Raw genomic sequence first — 18,466 nt, forward strand, 5'->3', positions numbered from 1 at the left:
ACAGTTGGACTTGATCACTATGGATAAGGATTGGGGGCTGAAAGGAGATAAAGTGATATGTATGCTAGTCTTTCAGTAACTATTGAGAAACTATGGTGCTTAAAAGGAATACAAGGGGCAAGGAGAGAGTGGGTGGGGGGGATCGCCATGGAGCTTTGAAGCAGGCTAAGGGGGAGAAAGGAGTGTAGAGAGACAGTGTTGGAACTCAACTATCAACAACTTTTCAATTCTGTATCTCATGGGGATTTAATTTTTAAAAATATGAAAAAATTCATAGAAGCTGGACTGTTGCTCAGGGGTCAAGCTTTTGTCTTGCACGTGGGAAGTCCAGGATTCAATTGCCAGCACTGAGATAATAAATATATAAGGCCGGAGAGATAGCACAGCGGTAGGTTATTTGCCTTGCATGCAGTTGATCCAGGATGGACGTTGGTTCAAATTCCGGCACCCCCTAGGGTCTCCGTGCCTGTCAGGAGTGATTTCTGAGCGCAGAGCCAGGAGTAGCCCCTGAGCATAGCGGGGTGTAACTCAAAAACGAAACAAATATATATATATATATATATACCCTGAGTCCAGGTAGGTGAGGCTCAAAAGTAAGCACAAGAGCAACAAAGAATTTGAAGCAGGGACACGGCAGGTCTTTATTCACACACAGACAAGTGGGGCCATGGATTGATGCAGAGTTGTAAGTCAAGTACACTGCAAATAGCAATTCAACCTAGCAAGGAATCTACAGTAAAAGTGATGTGAGGAAGAGGCGAGTCACGCTTGACCGCAAACTCTAGGCACCTTAAAAGCATATAAAGTCCCCCACAGCTACTTCTACAGTTTCCTTCTTGAGTAACATACACAGAGATACACTCTTTTAAATCTCTCCCTCTACTCCTCCACATACTCAAAAGGAGCAGAATAGCAACTCTTAAACTCCTTCCTCTCTGGTGCAGGCAGGTTTCCACTGATGAGACAGTAGATACTGCTTCCAGTTGTGTGGCCAATTCTAGGTGTTGCTCAGGCCATCCTGAAATGTGTCAGTGGCCCTGCCCAGGCTTCCTGGGGCTCCTTCTGCTTTCTTCTAACCTTCTAGTTCTAGGATGGAATAGCCTCCTGCTGGCTAGAGTCAAGAACTATCAGGGAGGGGCTAGAGCACAAGAGAAAAGGCATTTGCCTTGCACACAGCTGACCTGGGCTAGATCCTGGCATCCCATAGGCTCCCCCAAGCCCACCAGAACTGATCCATAAGTGCAGCACCAGGAATAAGCCCTGGGTACCTTATGGTGTAACCCAAAGAAACACACACACACACACACACACACACACACACACACACACACACACACACACCCCTAACCCAAAGAAACACACACAGACACACACACACACCTAACCCAAAGAAACACACACACACACACACACACACACACACACACACACACACACACACACACACACAGCTGTCAGATAGACCATGCACATCTTTGCAGGGCCCTCAAAGCATCCCCACTGTCAACTTAGCTTCTCTCTCCCATCAGCTTCTTTTTTTTTTTTTAGTTTTTGGGCCACACCCGGCGGTGCTCAGGGGTTCCTCCTGGCTGTCTGCTCAGAAATAGCTCCTGGTAGGCACGGGGGACCCTATGGGACACCGGGATTCGAACCAACCACCTTTGGTCCTGGATTGGCTGCTTGCAAGGCAAACACCGCTGTGCTATCTCTCCGGGCCCAGCTTCTTTTCACAAGTCCTACAAGACTAAAGACTGCTGTGCCCTGGGTCACACACTCCTCCCACTTGCAGGCAGTGCAGCCAATGGGCACCTCCCCCAGAGTCTGCCAGGGAAAGTCTCACAGGCTGCAACAGAACTGTGCAGAGGGCTCAAAAGGCAGGGCACACACTCAGCAGTATACAGACACCAGGCATGGATGGCCCTGATTAAAACGCTTTAAAGCAACAACGACTTAAAACACCCAAGGAGCCTCAGTGATAATCCTGTGGGGAGGGCATTTGCCTTGTACAGGCTGACCCAGGTTCCATCCCCGACACCCCATAATGTCCCCCAAGTACCACTAGGAGTGGCTCCTGAGTGCAGAGGAAGGAGTGAACTGAGCACTGCTGGTGTAGCTTTTAAAACCAGAAAAGAAAAAAGGACACCACCAAGACCGATAAAGAAATTCTACTTTTTAATATATGAAAAGATCAGTTTTCCAACACTTGTTCCATACAATGAGCGCACAGCATTTTCAAGAACTGTTTCAGGGCTATGTCAATACAAAATCGTTTAAAGTAGTCAAATAAAGATGTTTCCAAAGGGAAACCCATGAGTGCCACCACTGGAAAGGGGGCCCTGAAGAAGGGAACATGGCAGGTTGTATCTTTCTGCACAGGCGGCCCAAGTCTCAAGGCCCCACGTTATCTCCTCAGTACACAGAGGAGCAGTCTGAGAAGGTCCCGTGTGTCTGCTGAGATGACACTGGAGCAGTCAGTTGCCTCGAGCCTGCTCAGTGAGGAAGAGGAGCTCTAGAAAGATGGAAGCAAATGCACAACCCAGCTTCTTCCATCACCTGCTTTGACTCATGGTTTGCTTTCCAATTTCTAATGTACTAAAGTCCTTTGCAGAATCACAAGGTGCAGATGTGACTAAAAGAGCGGGTACACGCATGCATGGGTATGTGGCTGAGCATGTTTGTGCATTTCATACACATGTATTTGTGTATGCATCTGTATATATATGTGTGTATGCTTGTGTGTGTGTGTGTGTGTGTGTGCGTGCGCACGCACTCGTGTGCAGGGAAGGCGACTAGAACACCAGTGTCACTAGGGCTGTTCCCGGCTTCATTTTTGGAGAAGTACCTAGCTCATGAAGGTCTGTGCTTTGTCTGTCTTGTACATCTGGTAATACCTTTAAAACACTAGTGAAGTGAAAAAAAATACTGAGTCCTTTTATATGAATATCCTGGACACGTTTTCTTCTGATCTTCAAAAGAGCTCTAATTTCAGCATAACACGATTTTCTTTAAATAACAAACTGCCTGAGGGCTTTCAGAGCAACGGCTGGCCTTTCAATCCTCTACACATCCTATCTAAGACTCTTCATACAGATTGGGTTTGCTATTCCTGGCAATTGACCTAAAACTCTTACCATGCAGTTGTACCCTGACTTCTGGCTCCTTGCACATGTGACCATCTGCTTGATGCACCTCCTGGACCCCTGGTATTCCCCCAACACCATGCCCACTCTGCCAAGACAACTGGGCACACATATGGCTCGCATCATAGATTAGAGTTCATCGTGTTTGGTCTCCTGGTCTTTGAGTTTAAATTCTTCAGGTGTGACCTTCCCATCTCCGTTCCGGTCTTGGTTGGTGAACATGTTCTTCACAATCAACTCAGCATCAAAACCTGGAGCGAGTTTCCCTTTGCCACTTGCTACCTGGGCGTGAATGTACTCTGAGAACTGGAGAGAGGAGAGAGGGAGATGGTGAGAGCAGAGCCAGGATGCAACCCTGCACCTTGATGAATCTTCCTCAGGACCATGGAGCTGCAATCCGACTCCAGGACAGCAAAGCAAATAAAAACTTTCGGAGTGGGGTTTTCCCACCTGGTACCAGTTAAAAATCCTGACTATAAGACCCCAGCAGCCCTTAGTTCTAGGCAGCCATTAAGTTTTTCTCCACTCCCCAAGTCAATACGTAGTTCCTGGACAAAGGCCTCCGGGCCAAACCCCCTTTCTTGGAGAACAAAGCTGACTCCATCCATTCATTCCAACAACAAAGACTAATTAATTCATTCCAACAACAAAAGACACTGAGCACCATCCTAGACTCTAGTAAAATCTCTTTGTTTTGTTTGTTTTCAGTTATTTTGGGAAAGGATGGGGTTTGGGGTCATCATTGGTGGTGCTTAAGACTTATTCCTGACTCTGCCACTCCTGGATTCACTCGGGGGCCTAGATGCGGTGCTGGGAACCAAACCCAGCAGCAAGTGCCCTATTTGCTGTCTTATCTCTGAGGCACGAGACACCTTATTTAAACATGGGATCCTATCCTTGTAATTCTAGCATAATTCTGGTGTAAAAGACATGCCAGAAAAAGCAAACAGAAAATGACTTTATTATGTATTGAGTGGGAAAGTTAAAGTTTCCAGAAAAGAGACAGAGTAGAAACATATAGGAAGGGTGAATGAAAGTACAGGTGGAACAGAGAGGGGAGCTCAGAGGGGCAAGGAAATGGCCCATGTGTATGAGAACCTGAGTTTGATCCATAGCACCACATGCCCCACCCTTGCCATGTGGCATGGCCCTACCACTTTCGAAGGCACACATCATCTCTAAAGCACCACAGGAGAAGCCAGAGTGGAACTGGAGAAAGAGTTGTTTGCCTTGATCGTAGCAAACCTGATCATAGCCAGGAACTGACCCTGAGCACCACTGGGGGTAAAAAAGGCAGAGTAGGCTAGAGCGGTGGTGCAAGTTTGCCTTGTACGTGCTAACCTAGGATGGACTGTGGTTCGATCCCCAGCATCCCATATGGTCCCCCAAGCCTGGAGCCATTTCTGAGCGCATAGCCAGAAGTAATCCCTGAGCATCACTGGGTTTGGCCCAAAAACAAACAAACAAAAAAGGCAGAGTAAAGTAACAGCAAGTTTGGGGGGGTGGGGTTGGTCAATATAGAAGTGAGATGAAAGAGAAAGGAAGGGAGCAAAGCAGACATTAGCCCAAAGGACATGTCTTTAGAGCAGACATGGGGAGCTGGTGCAAAGACTTAGGACAATCAGACACCTTGTGTGCAGGACCAGCACTGGGTGGAGCGCTGGGCAGAGCTAGCAAGGTCAGGAGGGCCATGAGCAGGCTTGCAGAGAGCCTTCATCAGGCCTCCCAGACCACAGGTGGAGCTGGTCATGAGCTAACATGCACCTTCCAGGCGGCCTTTATGATGGACGTAAACAGGGCCAGTAGGAGGGGCCCTGAGTGGTGACTGTGCAGAGGGGACAGTAGAACCCACCTGTCTTCCCAGGGGAGCTGGAGCCATTTCTTTACTCCTAGGTCTCTGATGGCTACTGTGGGGAGGACCCTTCTACAAGTGATGGGGGAGTCTTGGGGGACAGGAGATTCAGGGACAGGAAGCAAAGAGACCAATGAAGGAGAGATCAAATGGGGGGCAGCTAGTGCAAAGCCAGATGTGGATCTGGACTTGGTCAGGATGTGGATAGCAGAGCCACGGGCAGGAGACACCCAGAAAGTGATTAGCCTCAGCCAGGAAGGGTTCTGGAGAGAAGTCCTGGAGAGAAGCTGTGGTGAGGCAGTGGGGACCCAGAATTTGACAAAATCAGCACACTGCAGCAAAATGGATGGAACTAGAAGAGATCAAGCTGCGAGACATCAGACCGAAGGAAAGGGATAGATGCAGACGGTCTCTCAAATGTGGACCTAAAGATAGGCAGCGACAAAGGATCAAAGGCAACAGAACAGCAGAACAGATCGACACAAGGGAGTTAGTGGGGTAGTAGAGGCTGAAAGGGGGGGCACTGGGGCCCCAGGGGTTGGGATGTGGGTGCTCTGGGGATGCCTGTGCTGTTGGAATGAAGTGAGTCGGAAACCACTAATAACTATATTGTAAATCACAAAACTTCAATCAAAAAGTTTTTTTAAAAGAAGGGGAGGGGGGCCCGGAGAGATAGTACAGCGGCGTTTGCCTTGCAAGCAGCCGATCCAGTACCAAAGGTGGTTGGTTCGAATCCCGGTGTCCCATAGGGTCCCCCGTGCCTGCCAGGAGCTATTTCTGAGCAGACAGCCAGGAGTAACCCCTGAGCACCACTGGGTGTGACCCAAAACCTAAAAAAAAAAAAAAAAAAAAAAAAAGAAGGGGAGGGGGTCCTGGGGCCGGAGAGGTGGCACTAGAGGTAAGGCGTCTGCTTTAAAAGAGCTAGCCTAGGACAGACCACGGTTTGATCCACGGCATCAAATATGGTCCCCCCAAGCCAGGGGAATTTCTGAACGCATAGCCAGGAGTAACCCCTGAGCGTCAAATGGGTGTGGCGCTCCCCAAAAAACAAAAACAAAAAAGGGGTCCTGAGCCGTTTAGTTCCGAGTACCTTCCCTTCCTGCCTGGGTGATCCTTACCTCTTCCAGAAGGATTTGTCCATCCCCGTTTTTGTCAATCTCTTCAAAGAGGTTGGGCGACACCTCATCATTCCACACGAACATGTACCCCTCAGGCAGGCCCGCCACCAGCTCCAGCAACTCGATGTCGAACACCAACACCGCACTGCCAGGCACTTCTCCATCTGCCTCAGAGAATAGGATCAGGGTCAGGGCCAGAGCCCTGAGATGGACAGACACAGCCGCCCCTTCCAACCCCCAAGACTTTCTCTACAGATGTAGCTTCCCAAACTGTAGGTGGGAACTGTCACTGACCAAGAGGTAGTTTAGAAGGTGGTGACAAGCATGTTTTTATTTTTATTTATTTATTTATTTATTTATTTTTGGTTTTTGGGCCACACCCGGTAACGCTCAGGGGTTACTCCTGGCTATGTGCTCAGAAGTCGCTCCTGGCTTGGGGGACCATATGGGACACCGGGGGAACGAACCGCGGTCCGTCCAAGGCTAGCGAAGGCAAGGCAGGCACCTTACCTTTAGCGCCACCGCCCGGCCCCGACAAGCATGTTTTTAAAAATTAAAAATGAGGGGCTAGAGCAATAGCACAGCGGAGAGGGCACCTGTTTTGCATGAGGCCCAACTGGGTTCAAGCCCTGGCATCCCATGTGCTCCTCTGACAGCACCAGAAATAGGCCCTGAGCAGCAAAGTATGGCCCACAATCCAAAATTAATTAATAAAAATTAAGGAATTAAACTAAAATAGATCAGGACGGACCACGGTTCGATCCCCCAGGCCAGAAGCGATTTGTGAGCACATAGCCAGGAATAACCCCCTGAGCGTCACCGGGTGTGGCCCCAAAACAAAAAAAAAACACCCCAAAATAAAACAAAACATGCTAGGAGTTTTAGATGGCAAAGATACTGTGATTCTAAAAACACCCTAAAAGGCAGTGACTGCAGCGCGACCGCCTCTAAGCATTGCCATAGACTCACCCACGCCAGACTCCCCGTAGCCCAGGTGTGGGGGGATGACCACCGTTCGCTTCTCGCCAACGCACATCTCTCGGAGACCCATATCCATCCCCAGCACCACCTGCCCGGACCCCAGAACAATGTTGTAGGTTTTGCCGAGACTCCACCTGAAAAAAATCAGAGAACCAGGTCAGATTCTGGGAGTGTGCTCATGGGCACACATTCCGTTGCTCCTGGAAGCACAGTAGTCAAATAAAGATGTTTCCGAAGGGAAACCCATGAGTGCCACCACTCGGAAAGGGGGCCCTGAAGAAGGGAACATGGCACAGAAGCCCTGCCTCGCCAGGAGACAAGTATCAAACACTGACTGGCCACCATCTTCTAGATCACTGACAGAGTCACCGTGAGACTGAGAAGCTATTCTCGAGAGTGAAGGCACCTGCCAACGGGGGCTTTCAACAATACAAACACGTAGTATTGTTTAGTGGGGCTTTAAAGTTAGAAGAGCAGGAGCTATAGCATAGTGGTAGGCGTTTGCCTTGCCTGTGGCCAATACAGGATGGACCCTGGTTCAAATCCCGGCATCCCATATGGTTCCCCGAGCCTGCCAGGAGAGACATTTGAGTGCAGAGCCAGGAGTAAGCCTTGACCCTCCCTTCCTCCCAAAAAAAGGTAGTAATGGGGGGCCAGGGAGATAGTTCCAGAGGCAGAGCACCTGCCTAGTACTTGGTAGCCTGAAGTTTGATTCCCTGCAGAACTTCCACAAGCACCCTAAAATCAAAGACAGCAATATCTCAGTGAATATAAAACCTGGTTTTCAGGTACGACATGTAATCAAACATTTATATGCATGGGCTTCCAAGCTTCATCTGTGTCCTCTCTGCCATTTTTTGGGGGCAATACCCAGTGATGCTCAGCATCGATCTTGGCTTGGGGGAGCACATGGGAAGCTAGGGGGTCAAACTGTGGTCCATCCTAGGTCAGCCACCTGCAAGGCCAATGCCCTACCACTACTCTGGCGCTGCCATCTGTGCCCCCACCTTCTTTTTTGGTTTTTGGGCCACACCTGGTCACGCTCAGGGGTTATTCCTGGCTATGTGCTCAGAAATCACTCCTGGCTCGGGGGACTATATGCACATGCAAGGCAGATGCCCTACCACTTGTGCCACGGCTCCGGCCCCATCTGTGCCCCTTTCAACAGAAAACAAATCTGTGAGCCTTTCTTGCACATGATATGCCTTTTTTGTTTTAGGGCCACACCTGTGGTGCTCAGGAGTTAGGTTACACCTTTTTTTTTTTTACCCCAAACAAAGATCACCCCTGGTTTCTTTGTATCTGTTTGTTTACAACTTGGTTTCACCCCAAACAAAGATGGTCTTCTATGTACGCCTGGGCGGGACAGGCTCAGAATAGGCTGAGCTATCTGTCCATACTCGGTCCTTCCTGCCCAGTTTGGGGGTGGTTTCTAGACTTCTGGGTCTGGCAGGCAGCTCGCTGGAGAAATGAGGTAGAGAACTGTCAGACTATGTGTTTCACCCTCAGCCTGGTCTGTGTTATTTCATGCACAATCCTGATTCATTCCCCTGGGTGATTTTATACTCAGGGATGACACCTGGGTCTCCACTCAGAAATTACCCTTGGCAGGTCCAGGGGACTACATGGGATGCTGGAGAGCAAAGCGAAGGCGCTGCCTGCAAGGGACTCACCCTCCCCACTGTGCTACCACTCCAGGCCCACAGTTTGCCTTCTTGAAGCAGACCAACAGCACACATGCCCACAAGCACGCTGAAAGTTACTGCCACTCAGTGTTGCTAGGGCCAGCGGTCGGCAAGCTGCGGCTCTTTACACTTTTAAATGTGGCTCTTCTGTGTGATGGCAGCCGCTCCCGGAGTCAGGACTCTGCTCCTTAGCACTGACAGAGTCTAGAGGAGCTTCTAACAGTGAGGCCGCACTCTCACGTTGAGATCCATTTCAATAAAAATGAGCTAAACGTGAGGCTGGAGTGATAGTGCAGCAGTAGGGCGTTTGCCTTGAATGTAGCTGACTTAGGACAGACCTGGGTTCAATCCCGGGCATCCCATATGGTCCCCCAAGACAGGAACAATTTCTGAGCAAGTCTAAGAGGCCCATCAAAGTCTCAGGGGCTCAATGCAAAGATGCCTGAGGCTGTAAAGTGCTAGTATGTGTTTGCTTCTTTATTCTTGTTTTGGTTTGCGGCCTCCCCCACTCAGCCTTACTCCTAGGTTTATGCTCAGGTATCACTCCAGGAGGGCTTGGGCAACTATTTGGGGTGCTGCAATCAGACTTGGCTGTCCACATGCAAAGCAAGTGACAGACTCTGTACTATCTCTCTGGGCCATAAAGTTTTAATGTCTGTAATAAATTGACCCCTTAAGAGTGGTGAACAGGGCCTCGACTCAATTCTCCTCGGGGTCCCAGGAAACCCAGTGACTTGAAAGTTCCATTCCTTCAATCAAGACTGAAAAGAAATTATTTCCAAATACTTGTATCACCCTCATTCCTCTCACTTCCTCAAGACTACATCTCCCCAAGGCTCAGGAAGAAAAGCAGCTGCCCAGAGGGGCCCTCGATGTCCTCATGGGGCCTAGAGGAAAGGGGGCACATGCCGGCCAAACCCACTGGTGCCCCCTCAGTTCTTTTTCAAACTGACCCAACAACCAGGCTGATTTTCTGGGGACAGCAAGCAAACAGGGTGTGATTATGGGGTACCTGGGACAAAAGGAAGCCAAGTCCAGACAGGACATAGGGGCCCAAGGCCTCAGCCCCAGCCCTCCCTCCCTCCCTCCCTCCCTCCCTCCTTCCCTCACACTGCCCCTTTGTCCGCTGCACACAGGCTCCTCTCACTGGGTTCAAAGCCTCTCGGGGCATCAGGCACCCACAACTACCACATAAGTCCCGTTTGTTCCCTTCTCCAGGGCACGTGAACCCCACGGGAAACCAACGCTGCAAACAAAGGGCTGGTTTTCCTGAGTCATCTCTGACAAGCCCACAGCTCCCTTCTCAGGCCATCCTCTCTCTCCTTGCCACACCAGTCTGCTCCCAGGCACTCGCCTCAGAGCTGGGGAGAAGAGGTCAGGGAGTCCATCCAGGCTTCCTCCCGGGGGGCCTCCCCTCCACGCTCACCTTCCTGTCCCTCCGCCCTCTCAGCAGCACTTTCCTCGGCCCTCAGCTCCAGATCACCCTCATTAGGCACCTGCCAGAGCTGGTGTGACGGGGCAGGCTGCTTTGCTCTGCACACCACCCCATTCTTCTTCTTCTTCTTTTTTTTTATAACTATTCATTTATTGAGTGAATGGTTTTTGGGCCATACCCAACAGCACTCAGGGGTTACTCCAGGCTCTACATTCAGAAATCGCTCCTGGTAGGCTTGGGGGACCATATGGGATGCCGGGATTCGAACCACCATCCTTCCCAGGTAGGCTGCATGCAAGGTAAACACCCTACCACTGTGCTATCTCTCCGACTCCTCATTATTCTTTTTGTATTTTTTAATTTTTTTTTTTTTGGTTTTTGGGCCACACCCGGCGGTGCTCAGGGGTCACTCCTGGCTGTCTGCTCAGAAATAGCTCCTGGCAGGCTCGGGGGACCCTATGGGACACCGGGATTCGAACCAACCACCTTTGGTCCTGGATAGGCTGCTTGCAAGGCAAACGCCGCTGTGCTATCTCTCCAGGCCCGAATTTTTTAATTTTTAATTTATTATTATTTGCTTTCGCTACACCTGGCAATGCTCCGAGCTTATGCCTGGCTCTACTTCCCTCAGGAATCACTAGTGGCAGGGGTTAGGGGGTCACACATGATCGTGAGAGATCAAACCTCAAATGGCCAGGGGCAGGGCAGAAGTTCTTTCTACCTGCTGTACTGTCACACTGGCTCCTTCTTACTTTATGTTTTAGTTTTTTATTGTTGTTGTTTTGTTTAAGGGGCACACCCAGCAGTACTCAAGGCTTCCTCCTGGCTCTGCACTCAGGAATCACTCCTAGTGGTGCACTGGGGATCATATGGGATGTTGGGGATCAGAATGGGGCTGGATGCGTGTAAGGCAAGAGCCGTACCCACTGTGCTATCTCTGCAGTACCATCACCCTTTATTCTGAGGCACCTGACACATTCTTTCATTTCCTGGTGGTGAGCAGATGGCTTCTGTGGAGGCAGGATGGGGGTGCAGTAAGAAGAGGGCAAGACTCAGACACGAGCACTTGCCTTTCATGGGTGAGGCCCCTTCATCCCTGAGGCACCCCAAGTCCCAAAGAAAAGGGAGGGAGAATCTGTGGGTACCAGAGAGTCTCTAAGAAAATCATGCATCTACTTAAAACATGAAAATACGGGAAGCTTGACACCGCCCATGTCAGCAGCATATCCTCAACACACTGGAAAGAGTCCCTTTGTTCCTCCATCACCCCAGTTTCCTTCCAATTCCCAGGGGTGCCTCAGGAAATGCCAAAGGAGACCAGAAATAGGAGCAAGTGCAGCAAAAACCAGGCGAATAACCTCACGGCCGGGTCTGACTGTGGCCACGAGCAGAATCTCCCTCCACAAACATTAGGCCACACTTGCCTGCTGCCGATCAGAGCTTCCATCCCTGAGGGGCTAAAATATTTTGGCAAGGGAGCTTTGCTGAAAATCAAATCCCAGGAAATGAATTGGCGCAGTCTGTAGGTTATCTAATACAGTATCTTCACTTCTTTGTTATCAAGATAGGCTTCTTTTGGTTGTTGTTGTTTGGGGCACACCTAGCAGTACTCAGGGATTACTCCTGGTTCTGTGCTCAGGAATCACTCTGGTGGGTTTGGAGGACCATATGGGATGCCGAGAATCAAACCCAAGTACCTTCCCCACTAAACTAGACTCTCGACTCTCTGGTCCCGAAATAGTTTTTTTTTTTTTTTTTGGTTTTTGGGCCACACCCGGTAACGCTCAGGGGTTACTCCTGGCTATGCGCTCAGAAGTTGCTCCTGGCTTGGGGGACCATATGGAACACCGGGGGATCGAACCGTGGTCCGTCCAAGGCTAGCGCAGGCAAGGCAGGCACCTTACCTTTAGCGCCACCGCCCGGCCCCGAAATAGGTTTTTTGTTTTTTTTTTTTTAATGCATAATTTTTTTTTATTTAAACACCTTGATTACATACATGATTGTGTTTGGGTTTCAGTCATAAAAGGAACACCACCTATCACCAGTGCAACATTCCCATCACCCAAGTCCCAAATCTCCCTCCTCCCCACCCAACCCCCGCCTGTACCCTAAACAGGCTCTACATTTCCCTCATACATTCTCAATATTAGGACAGTTCAAAATGTAGTTATTTCTCTAACTAAACTCATCACTTTTTGTGGTGAGCTTCCTGAGGTGAGCTGGAACTTCCAGCTCTTTTCTCTTTTGTGTCTGAAAATTATTATTACCAGGGTGGCTTTCATTTTTCTTAAAACCCATAGATGAGTGAGACCATTCTGCGTTTTTCTCTCTCTCTCTGACTTATTTCACTCAGCATAATAGATTCCATGTACATCCATGTATAGGAAAATTTCATGACTTCATCTCTCCTGACAGCTGCATAATATTCCATTGTGTATATGTACCACAGTTTCTTTAGCCATTCGTCTGTTGAAGGGCATCTTGGTTGTTTCCAGAGTCTTGCTATGGTAAATAGAGCTTCAATGAATATAGGTGTAAGGAAGGGGTTTTTGTATTGTATTTTTGTGTTCCTAGGGTATATTCCTAGGAGTGGTATAGCTGGATCGTATGGGAGCTCGATTTCCAGTTTTTGGAGGAATCTCCATATCGCTTTCCATAAAGGTTGAACTAGACAGCATTCCCACCAGCAGTGGATAAGAGTTCCTTTCTCTCCACATCCCCGCCAACACTGTTTATTCTCATTCTTTGTGATGTGTGCCATTCTCTGGGGTGTGAGGTGGTATCTCATCGTTGTTTTGATTTGCATCTCCCTGATGATTAGTGATGTGGAACATTTTTTCATGTGTCTTTTGGCCATGCGTATTTCTTCTTTGTCAAAGTGTCTGTTCATTTCTTCTTCCCATTTTTTGATGGGGTTAGATGTTTTTTTCTTGTAAAGTTCTGTCAGTGCCTTGTATATTTTGGAGATTAGCCCCTTATCTGATGGGTATTGGGTGAATAGTTTCTCCCACTCAGTGGGTGGCTCTTGTATCCTGGGCACTATTTCCTTTGAGGTGCAGAAGCTTCTCAGCTTAATATATTCCCATTTGTTAATCTCTGCTTTCACTTGCTTGGAGAGTGCAGTTTCCTCCTTGAAGATGCCTGTAATGTCCTGTAGTGTTTTGCCTATGTGCTGTTCTATATATCTTATGGTTTTGGGGCTGATATCGAGGTCTTTAATCCATTTGGATTTTACCTTTGTACATGATGTTAGCTGGGGGTCTAAGTTTAATTTTTTGCAAGTGGCTATCCAATTGTGCCAACACCACTTGTTGAAGAGGCTTTCCCTGCTCCATTTAGGATTTCCTGCTCCTTTATCAAAAATTAGATGGTTGTATCTCTGGGGAACATTTTCTGAGTATTCAAACCTATTCCACTGATCTGAGGACCTATCTTTATTCCAATACCATGCTGTTTTGATAACTGTTGCTTTGTAGTACAGTTTAAAGTTGGGAAAAGTAATTCCTCCCATATTCTTTTTCCCAATGATTGCTTTAGCTATTCGAGGGTGTTTATTGTTCCAAATGAATTTCAAAAGTGTCTGATCCACTTCTTTGAAGAATGTCATGGGTATCTTTAGAGGGATGGCATTAAATCTGTATAATGCCTTGGGGAGTATTGACATTTTGATGATGTTAATCCTGCCAATCCATGAGCAGGGTATGTGTTTCCATTTCCGTGTGTCCTCTCTTATTTCTTGGAGCAGAGTTTTATAGTTTTCTTTGTATAGGTCCTTCACATATTTAGTCAAGTTGATTCCAAGATATTTGAGTTTGTGTGGTACTATTGTGAATGGGGTTGTTTTCTTAATGTCCATTTCATCCTTATTACTATTGGTATATAGAAAGGCCATTGATTTTTGTGTGTTAATTTTGTAGCCTGCCACCTTGCTATATGAGTCTATTGTTTCTAGAAGCTTTTTGATAGAGTCTTTAGGGTTTTCTAAGTAGAGTATCATGTCATCTGCAAACAGTGAGAGCTTGACTTCTTCCTTTCCTATCTGGATTCCCTTGATATCCTTTTCTTGCCTAATCGCTATAGCAAGTACTTCCAGTGCTATGTTGAATAGGAGTGGTGAGAGAGGACAGCCTTGTCTTGTGCCAGAATTTAGAGGGAAGGCTTTCAGTTTTTCTCCATTGAGGATAATATTTGCCACTGGCTTGTGGTAGATGGCCTTCACTATATTGAGAAAGGTTCCCTCCATTCCCATCTTGCTGAGAGTTTTGATCAAGAATGGGTGTTGGACCTTATCAAATGCTTTCTCTGCATCTATTGATATGATCATGTGGTTTTTATTTTTCTTGTTATTGATGTTGTGTATTATGTTGATAGATTTACGGATGTTAAACCAGCCTTGCATTCCTGGGATGAAACCTACTTGATCGTAGTGGATGATCTTCTTAACGAGGCATTGAATCCTATTTGCCAGGATTTTGTTGAGGATCTTTGCATCTGCATTCATCAGTGATATTGGTCTGTAATTTTCTTTTTTGGTAGCGTCTCTGTCTGGTTTAGGTATCAAGGTGATGTTGGCTTCATAAAAGCTATTTGGAAGTGTTTCTGTTTGTTCAATTTCATGAAAGAGTCTTGCCAAGATTGGCAGTAGTTCCTCTTGGAAAGTTTGATAGAATTCATTAGTGAATCCATCTGGACCTGGGCTTTTGTTTTTCGGCAGACAATTGATTACTGTTTTAATTTCATCAATGGTGATGGGGGTGTTTAGATATGCTACATCCTCTTCCTTCAACCGTGGAAGATTATAAGAGTCCAAGAATTTATCCATTTCTTCCAGGTTCTCATTTTTAGTGGCGTAGAGTTTTTCAAAGTAGTTTCTGATTACCCTTTGAATCTCTGTCATATCAGTAGTGATCTCTCCTTTTTCATTCCTGATACGAGTTATCAAGTTTCTCTCTCTCTCTTTCTTTGTTAGGTTTGCCAGTGGTCTATCAATCTTGTTTATTTTTTCAAAGAACCAACTTCTGCTTTCGTTGATCTTTCGGATTGTTTTTTGAGTTTCCACTTCGTTGATTTCTGCTCTCAGCTTTGTTATTTCCTTCTGTCTTCCTATTCTTGGGTCCTTTTGTTGAGCATTTTCTAGTTCTATTAGCTGTGTCATTAAGCTACTCAGGTAAGCTCCTTCTTCCTTCCTGATGTGTGCTTGCAAAGCTATAAATTTTCCTCTCAGTACTGCTTTTGCTGTGTCCCATAGGTTCTGAGAGTTTGTGTCTTTATTGTCATTTGTTTCCAGGAACCTTTTTATTTCCTCCTTGATTTCATCTCGGACCCACTGGTTATTGAGCATGAGGCTGTTTAACTTCCAGGTGTTAAAGTGTTTCTTCTGAGTCCCTTTGGAGTTCACAAATAATTTCAGAGCCTTGTGGTCAGCGAAGGTAGTCTGCAAAATTTCTATCCTCTTGATCTTATGGAGGTATGTTTTATGTGCCAGCATGTAGTCTATCCTGGAGAATGTCCCATGTACATTGGAGAAGAATGTGTATCCAGGTTTCTGGGGATGGAGTGTCCTATATATATCCACTAGGCCTCTTTCTTCCATTTCTCTCCTCAGGTCTAGTATATTCTTGTTGGGTTTCAGTCTGGTTGACCTGTCCAGTGTTGACAAAGCCGTGTTAAGGTCCCCCACAATTATTGTGTTGTTGTTGATATTATTTTTCAGATTTGTCAACAGTTGTATTAAATATTTTGCTGGCCCCTCATTCGGTGCATATATGTTTAGGAGAGTGAATTCTTCCTGCTCTACGTACCCCTTGATTAATATAAAATGTCCGTCTTTGTCCCTTACAACCTTCCTGAGTATAAAGTTTGCATTATCTGATATTAGTATGGCCACTCCAGCTTTTTTATGGGTGTTGTTTGCTTGGATAACTTTTCTCCAGCCTTTTATTTTGAGTCTATGTTTGTTCTGACTATTCAGGTGCGTTTCTTGTAGGCAGCAGAAGGTTGGATTGAGTTTTTTGATCCATTTAGCCACTCTGTGTCTCTTAACTGGTGCATTTAGTCCATTGACGTTGAGAGAAAGAATTGTCCTGGGACTTAACGCCATCTTTATTTCAAAATTTGGTGTGTCTTTTGGGTAGTCTTGTCTTAGATTAGGTCTTTCAGTTTTTCTCTTAAGACTGGTTTTGTGTCTGTGAAGTTTCTGAGCTGTTTTTTGTCTGTGAAACCATGTATTCTTCCATCAAACCGGAAAGTGAGTTTTGCTGGGTATAGTATTCTGGGTGAAGCATTCATTTCATTCAGTCTTGTCACAATATCCCACCACTGCTTTCTGGCATTGAGCGTTTCTGGTGACAGGTCTGCTGTAAATCTCAGGGAAGCTTGCTTGAACATGATTTCCCCTTTTGATCTTGCTGTTTTCAGAATTCTGTCTCTATCTGTGGGATTTGTCATTATGACTAGGATGTGTCTTGGGGTGGTTTTTCTGGGGTCTCTTTTGGTTGGTACTCTTCGGGCATGCAGGATTTGATCACATATATTCTTTAGCTCTGGAAGTTTCTCTTTAATGATGTTCTTGACCATTGATTCTTCCTGAAAATTTTCTTCCTGGGTCTCTGGGACTCCAATGATTCTTAAGTTGTTTCTGTTGATCTTATCATAGACTTCTATTTTCGTCTGTTCCCATTCTTTGACTAATTTTTCCATTGTCTGCTCATTTGCTTTAAGTTTTTTGTCCAATCTCTCCTGCTGTATGGAATTGTTATGTATCTCATCTTCCACAGCACCAAGTCTATTCTCAGCTTCTGATACCCTGTCCCAGAGCTTATCCATTTTGTCATTCACTTCGTTTACTGACTTTTTCAGTCCTGTTAGTTGACATGTTATTTCAGTTTGGAGTTTTGTCATTTCTGCCTTCATATTTTCTTGGTTCTTATTAGTGTTCTGTTCAACTCGATCCATGGTTTCTTGGAGTCTGTTGAGCACCTTCCATATTGCTAGTCTAAAGTCCTTATCTGAGAGGTTGATTAGTTGTTCAGTCATTATCTGGTCCTCAGAATTGTCATCTTCATTCTCTATGTCTGATGCTGGCCTGCGTTGTTTCCCCATTGTCACACTTGTATTGTGGGTTTTTCTACGTGTTGTGGTGGTATTCATTGTCTATATGATGTAGGCAGCACACTCCTCTGGCTCCTCCCTTTCTGGATGGGCTGACTTGCCTCTAAGGGAGGGGAGTCCTCCATGGATGAAGCCTCACACCGGGTCAAATCTTAGGCCCGAGCATGCAACAGAGAAGACAGTCCAGAGAGAAATGTTTGCTTCTGTGATATAGCGCCGTTCTTAGTGTGAGTTTTCCTTCTTGTTGCAATGGAGTTCTTTCCTTAGAAAGAGTGCACGGCCGCGTAGCAAAGCGGAGCGGCCGTGCTCCTCTGAGCCTCTTTTTGCCCCACTCGCAAGAGTTTCACGCAAGAGGACAGTAGACAGACATAGACAGGTCACACTCACAGTCTTTCACAGCTGAGCCCCACTGGGCCGGTGTACTTTCGCGGATTTTCCCCGCCTGGTGTCACACACAGGGAGCCAGCTTTTGCAAAGGTTAGCCGGTTTTTATGCTCTGAAGTCCCTCCCTGAAAATGGCGTCTGGGCAAGCGAGGTTTCTGGAGGCTCTTTTTGCCCCACTCGCAAGAGTTTCACGCAAGAGGACAGTAGACAGACATAGACAGGTCACACTCACAGTCTTTCACAGCTGAGCCCCACTGGGCCGGTGTACTTTCGCGGATTTTCCCCGCCTGGTGTCACACACAGGGAGCCAGCTTTTGCAAAGGTTAGCCGGTTTTTATGCTCTGAAGTCCCTCCCTGAAAATGGCGTCTGGGCGAGCGAGGTTTCTGGAGGCTCTTTTTGCCCCACTCGCAAGAGTTTCATGCAAGAGGACAGTAGACAGACATGGACAGGTCACACTCACAGTCTTTCACAGCTGAGCCCCACTGGGCCGGTGTACTTTCGCGGATTTTCCCCGCCTGGTGTCCCGAAATAGGTTTTTAAGTGGTTAGAACAAGCAGTATTTTTTTGTTACATAATATAACCTCATTTCTTTTTTTATTTTTTTTTGGGGGTTTTGTTTGGGTCACACCCGGCAGTGCTCAGGGGTTACTCCTGGCTTCATGCTCAGAAATTTGCTCCTGGCAGGCATGGAGGACCATATGGGACACCAGGATTTGAACCAATGACCTTCTGCATGAAAGGCAAACGCCTTGCTATCTCT

The 18,466-nt window shown here is 47.0% G+C and overlaps 1 protein-coding gene across 1 annotated transcript in view; it reads right to left on the reverse strand.

Moving 5' to 3' along the window:
- Window positions 1-2,954: 2,954 nt before the first annotated feature.
- The window catches only part of FKBP9 (FKBP prolyl isomerase 9), an 88,311-nt gene continuing 72,799 nt past the window's right edge, over window positions 2,955-18,466 (reverse strand). The window contains exons 9-11 of the mRNA XM_049785003.1: window positions 7,080-7,225; window positions 6,111-6,274; window positions 2,955-3,446 (exon numbers count right to left, since the gene is read on the reverse strand). Coding sequence (XP_049640960.1) covers window positions 3,270-3,446; window positions 6,111-6,274; window positions 7,080-7,225 — 487 coding nt within the window. The 3' untranslated portion in view covers window positions 2,955-3,269. The remainder of the gene's footprint in view (window positions 3,447-6,110; window positions 6,275-7,079; window positions 7,226-18,466) is intronic.

This window comes from Suncus etruscus, chromosome 12 (assembly GCF_024139225.1).
Source record: "Suncus etruscus isolate mSunEtr1 chromosome 12, mSunEtr1.pri.cur, whole genome shotgun sequence".
NCBI classification, from domain to species: Eukaryota; Metazoa; Chordata; class Mammalia; order Eulipotyphla; family Soricidae; genus Suncus; species Suncus etruscus.